Source organism: Microtus ochrogaster, chromosome 10, assembly GCF_000317375.1.
Source record: "Microtus ochrogaster isolate Prairie Vole_2 chromosome 10, MicOch1.0, whole genome shotgun sequence".
Taxonomy (NCBI): Eukaryota; Metazoa; Chordata; class Mammalia; order Rodentia; family Cricetidae; genus Microtus; species Microtus ochrogaster.
The window spans coordinates 79,914,082-79,920,571 of NC_022016.1; the positions used below are offsets into that span (position 1 = coordinate 79,914,082).

At 37.9% G+C, this 6,490-nt stretch overlaps 1 protein-coding gene across 2 annotated transcripts in view; it reads left to right on the top strand.

Moving 5' to 3' along the window:
• Window positions 1-6,490, top strand: part of Stil (STIL, centriolar assembly protein) — a 49,176-nt gene that overhangs the window by 6,655 nt on the left and 36,031 nt on the right. For both annotated transcript variants that reach the window (XM_013348508.2, XM_005353603.3), the window contains exons 3-6: window positions 599-711; window positions 1,008-1,195; window positions 3,262-3,509; window positions 5,630-5,713. In XM_013348508.2, the coding sequence (XP_013203962.1) occupies window positions 599-711; window positions 1,008-1,195; window positions 3,262-3,509; window positions 5,630-5,713 (633 nt within the window). The remainder of the gene's footprint in view (window positions 1-598; window positions 712-1,007; window positions 1,196-3,261; window positions 3,510-5,629; window positions 5,714-6,490) is intronic.

Here is a 6,490-nt window from a genome sequence, read left to right on the forward strand (position 1 = left end):
GAATTGAACTCAGGACCTTTGGAAGAGCAGGCAATGCTCTTAACCACTGATCCATCACTCTGGCCCCCACATACATCTTTTTTAAAGATAAGGACTACATAGCTCTGCCTGGCCTAAACTTACTATGTAGACCAGCTTGGCCTCAAACTTACAGAAGTCTGCACCTCCTGAGCTCTGAGATTAAGGGTGCATGCCACCATGACCAGCTCTTTTGTTTTAAATATATTTATTTATGTTTGGTATTCAGGAATATTGTTATTGGACGTAAATGATATGTAAACACGTGAATGTGACTATTTCTCTTAAAACTTTATTTACAGAAACCTGTTGGCCTTGGTTTATCATTTTGTGCTCTGGTCCAGGTTAGGCCAGAGCCTGAGGAACATTTGTACCTTTCTTGTCAGTTTATGGCCAATATTGTTTTCAGGTGGCCTTGTCTATTATAGGATTACTTGACAATAACTAGGGATCTCCTGATAGTAATCTTTATGTACATTTTTTAGATTCTGTGTTATATTTTAGTCAGTCCTTTATAGAAGGGTTTTATTTTTAGGGGATCAGGTATGCCACATTCATAAGAGACTTTCTTATTTTTCAGAAAGCCAAAACTTGTGGTAACTGAAAAGGCCATCCGACTTGCTTATCGTCATGCTAAGCAGAATAAAAACAATGTGCCATGCTTCTTACTTGGTTCTCTCACAGTGGATGAAGGTAATATGTTGTTAAAAAAATATTGTGTGGCTGTTATAGAATGTACATTTGTTCAGCCAGCTGCTGTATATGCTTTTGCTAATATCTTTGCTATACACCATGGGTATGAAAATGAGTAAACTACCCACTACAGAATTCATGGTGTATTTAACTGTAGACTATCAGCAAATCATTTTTTTAAATGTAAGATTTTAGTATACTACCAGTATGATCAAAGTACTTTGCTAACATGGTTTGGTTTGGTGTTTTTTGTGTTTAGTCAGCATGCTGTGTAACGGTTGCTATTGTGTCTGCAGATGAAGAAGGTGTGACATTGACAGTGGATCGCTTTGATCCTGGTCGAGCCGTCCCCGAGTGCTTAGAAAGAGCTCCTACTGCGTCTCTTCCTGGAGATTTTCTGATCCCCTGCAAAGTTCATACTCAAGGACTTTGTTCAAGAGATATGATAGTTCATAATGCAGATGACTTCAGTTCAACTTTAAAGGTGAAATTCACTCATAACATTTTTATAACAATTTTTATTTTATGAAATTATAATTGCATCGTCTCCCCCTTTCCTCCCTCCCATGTACACCCCTCTTGCTCTCTCAAATTTATGGCTTTTTAAAAAAAATTATTGTTACAGATCTCACACACACAGACACACACAGCTTCAACCTACTCCGTCTGTATAATGTTATCTCAGGGCCAACCACTTAGTATTAGATAACCAATTAGTGTCCTCTTCCCTGGGGAAGACTCCCCCTCCCCAACATTCTCAGTTGCCTGTAGCTCTTTGTGTAAGGTTGAGGCCTCACAAGAGTTCCGCCTTCCACGACAGCATGTTCATTGGTGGTGGTGTCATTCTTTGGGACTTATTCAGGCGGCCATGTTGGTGAGACTTCATTTGTATAGCCTCTCTGACATTTCTAGTAGAGACAATCTCACAGCAAACGTCCTGTTTTCTGGCTCTTACAATCTTTCTGTCCTCTTCAGCAATGATCCCTGGGCCTTGGGTACAGGAGTTGTGTTATAGAAGTACCCATTGGAACTTAATCTCAGCATTTTGATTGGTTGTGGTTTTCTGTAATGGCCTCCTATTACAAAGACAAGTTTCTTTGATGAGGGGTGAGAATTATAACTTACCTGTTTGAGGAAGGATAAATATTTAGATTGTACTTGGGAATTATGTAGTTCAGTAAACTTGAAGGTGTTCCAGAATCCATGACTTTTCTAGCCCTGGGCAGTTGGCCATGTTTCCAGTACCGACATAATTTCTTTCTTGAGTGGGTTTGAAGTCCAATTAGAAAGCTGTTGGTTACCACCACGATGTGTGTTCCACTAGTGCTCTTGTATGGGTAGTGTGCCATGCTTCCTTGTTGTGGGTCATAGGTGTCACAGGTGGGGAGCACTAATTGCTTCCCTCCCTTGGAAGTTGGCATGGCACCTCTAGTAGTTGAACGCTAGTCCTCTGGGAGGAAGCTTTGGGTCATGTCCAGCTCAGGTCCCCTGAGTCCTGTGTCTGAAGTGCAGATGACGTTTTTAATTACGTATAAGAACAATACTGTGTGTGGTTTATAGTATTTTAATAAGTCTGTAATGAGAATTATTTGTAATGATCTGTGATTGAATTATTTTGGACATAAAAATCCAAGGTAATGTGGTTTCTGAGGCCAAAGATATGCATAATATTCCAGAAGAGGAAGAGATGTGATCAAGACAGAAAAGTTCAGAAAGTGCTCAAGGTTGCTAGTAGTATATAAACTTCTGCTAAGGGCTATTAGACTGGAATATTTGTTTAGTCAGATTATAGAGAGACTTTTTTAGGGAAAGGAAATTTTTGTGTAGTTATTGGAGGTTTCTGAAAAGACGATTCTGTCAAATCTGATCAAGAAAGCTGACTGAAGCCAGAGAGAATGGTCCACTAGGTTGGATGTATATTAGGTGTGTGTGTGTGTGTGTGTGTGTGTGTGTGTGTGTATGTGTACATCTATCTCACATGTACAGACAGTGGTAGCAGTAAGAGTAGAAAGGGCATAGTAAAGAAGGATAAATATGGAAGAAGAGCTACCCTAATAATTTGAAAAAGGAACCAAAAAGGAATGATTGAGATTCTCTAAGGCTGAGTCATAATTAATTTACATACTCCACCACCACCCACCCCCAGTATAGTAAAATTTATTAGAGGTGATAATTGCCCAGCAAGAATTAGAAGAGTAGCTGGGCAGTATTAACACATACCTTTAATCCCAGCACTCGAGAGGCAGACAAACCTCTGTGAGTTTGACAGCAGGGCTGCAAAGAAAAACCCTGTCTCAAAAAAAAAAAAAAAAAAATTTGAAGAGAGCTGTTAGACATCCAAGTTGGAAACTTATGTTGGAGCTTAAGACTGCTGATTAAATTACTCACATAATCTTTTGATCGTGTGGAAGAAATGAGAATTGAAATGTTAATTAAAACTAATTTAATTTTGTCATTGTAAGATATTACAGAGGTGTCTATAACAATGTTAAGAACTTGAAAGCTATGGATGCATTTCAAAGTTATAATTTTATGATATTGGTTCCTCAGGCTTTGCAGTACCATGTATGTAGCAAAGATTGCGTGGATTGTGGAAAGCTGCTTTCCCTGCGAGCTCAAATCACCTCCAGGGAGAGTTTGGATGGTGTGGATTTTGACTTGCAATGGGCAGCAATAACACTAGCAAATTCCTTCAAATGTGTGCCTGTGAAGCCTATCCCCATTATTCCTACAGCTCTGGCAAGAAACCTGAGTAGTAATCTGAATATTGCTCAAATTCAAGGAACCTATAAACATGGGTAAGTAAAAAAAATCCATTAGTCTAAGCTCATAAATATTGATTGAATTAATATATTTCTCAAGATACCCACATAGTATTAAATTCTGTAGTCTTTTTCATGTTAGAGATCCAGCCATTTGGTCAGCAATAAGGAGAGATAAAATTACTTATTTCTAAATATTTGTTGCTGGGTATTCAATCTACGGTTTTGCATATGCTAAGCATGCAATCAGCTGTTGTAGTATAACAGTCTTATTTTTGTTACACAATTGTGCTTCACCCTATAAAAAGTTGGTAATTAAAAAATTATATTAAAGTAGATTTCAGGGCATGATGTCAGACTCCTTTAATCTCAGCATTTAGGAAGCAGCAGCAGACAGATTTCTGTGCATTTGGGACCAACCTGGTCTACATAGTAAGTTTCAGGGCTACATAGTGATCCTCCCCAAAAAGGAAAGAAAATATTGGCTGTGGAGTTAGAATTATGGCTCACCGATAGCGTACTTGTATCTGTAAGTCTGAGTCTAAATTCAGTCTCCAAGTCCCCAACACCACACAAAATACATCAGTTGATATATAATTTGATTTTTTTCAAAAAAAAAAGTGGAAGAAAAAAAAGTTGTATTTTGCCTACCTTATACGTTATTTTCTTTCTTTTATTAACAAAGATCTGATAGAATCTAAAAAATGCTGGAGAATTTATGCATAGTGTGTGCTTTAGCTGTCGGTAGTGGGCACTGCAGGTAGAGAACAAGGCCAGGAAAGATCTGTCGTGCTCCTGCTCACCACATGCTCACCTGTTGAAGGGTGGCCTTCCCTTCAGTAGCAGAACAGACTCCTGTGACTCTGTCCCTGAGTTTCCCAGGTCAAGATGCATGCTTTCTGATCCTCCGCAGGACTGCTTCCCTGGATTGTCATTTACTTAAAATCTACTGGACAGGGTTCCACAGTGAAAGTACCTGGGCTTAAAAGTTTGAGCAGAAGTGGCTGTAAGCATTCATTACACTTTTGGCTTTATTTCCCACTGACTCCACCCTAGTTCCTGTTAGGTTTCTAGAGCCAAAACCGCTTGCCATGATATGCTCTACTCTTCTACAGAAGAAGAAAAAAAAAGGACTTTTTCCTTTGAGTAGAAAGGACGTCCCATTTTGAATTCACATTTTGACTAGAATCATGCCTGCTGGTTGAAATGGCACAGTAGGAAATGTATTAATTATATTACAAATGATCAAAAGCCACAGTGACCAAAAACTACTTGAATGAAACATTTATATCTTTGGAATAATAAAGTGTTCTTTAACATTAACATGAGAATGTTTTCTTTTAAATTGGCCATCAAATGATTTTCCTTTATCTGTGCTCATGTTCATTTGCTCACACAGAATGAACTGTCTTTGCATTACCCATCTGCAATTTCTTGGTATTCTGGTAGCAAGCAGGACATGGGATATTCAGTTTTCATTTGTTTGTTTTTTTTTAATTATGTATGTTTGTGTATCTAACAGTAGGTTTGTATAAGTCAGTGCAGGTGCTTGAGGAAGCCAAAAGATGTTGGATCCTCTGGAGCTGGAGTTGCAAGTGTTTGTGAGCTGCCCAGCATGGGTGCTGGGAACCAAACTTGGGACCTCTACAAGAGCAGTATGGGCCCTCAATCACTGAGCTGTCTCATCAGCCCCTCGCTTAGTCTTATATCCAGCCCAAGGTTTTATAATGTCCTTTTGGGGAAGTGGGTTTCGAGTTTTGTTGTCATAGGCTTTGGCAGAGGCTGGAGGCATGTGTCTGGAGGATTCATTATCTGCAGTCTTTTCCCTGAGAAGTCACAGTTCTCTTACCAAGTTGCGGGATATTTGCACGCTTCCAGTAACAGGAATTTCACTCTACCCAGTAACTTAATAGGTTCTGAAATTGTCCTTTTTAATGTTAACATTATTTAAAAGTAGCATGTAAGTAATGTTAAGGAGTAAAATATTTTAAGTATGAAATCATAAATGACTGTTTTAATAGATGGAAAGTTACACATATTGTCTCTGTGGTCTGTCTTTCACCCATTACCTAAAATATGTTTCAGGACTCAGTTTGCCTGTTTTGGGTTAAAAGCATATACTTGAAATTATTCTTATGTAAGTCTGTTCTATTTAGATATATCACCATGGATGAAACACGAAAATTGTTACTTTTGTTGGAATCTGATCCCAAGGTTTATTCTCTACCATTAGTGGGAATGTAAGTATTATTCTCTTAAGAAATTCTTTCAGCCTGGTGTGTATCCAGATGATAAGAAAAAATTAAATGTATTATGAATATTGAGCTCATCTTTTGTTGTTGTTTTTTTGTGTTTATTTGTTTCTTTTCTTTTTGAGGTAGGACCTTTCTATATAGCCCTGGCTACCTTGGAACTCACAGAGATCCTCCTGCCTCTGCTTCGAGAGTGCTGGGACTAAAGGAGTATGTCACCGAGTCTGGCTTGAGCTCATTTTATAAAGCCATAAAAGCTGCTGATTCTTAAGCTTCTATGTTTTACTATTAGAATCAATTAAAATACAGTATTTCTGAATTCTAACTGAAGTTGAAGGTCTCTATCCTTCTCTCATTATCTTGAATTTATGGTATCTTGAAGAATCCAGGGCTCAATGTAATAGAATTAAAATTTCTGGATGTGCAGTTGAACAGATTCCCTTTCATGTTAATATTTTTTTTTCTCTACAGTTACTGGGTTAATGACATTGAGAAAGACGATTCAGAAACTCAATCTTTCTATTACATGCTTTTTGTGTGCATAGCATGTTTAATTGTGTTAGGGTTTAAAATCTCTTTTAAAGGAATTTATACTCAAACTGAAGTGCTAAGATATTTACAAATAGAAAAAATAGACAATAATAAAGTATATGATTTACCAATGAAATGACCACTATAAACAGTAAGCACAGTGTAAAATAAGTCATTATGCCTGGGTGGACCTTTAATCCCAGTACTACAGAGCAAATTCCAGGACAGCCAAGG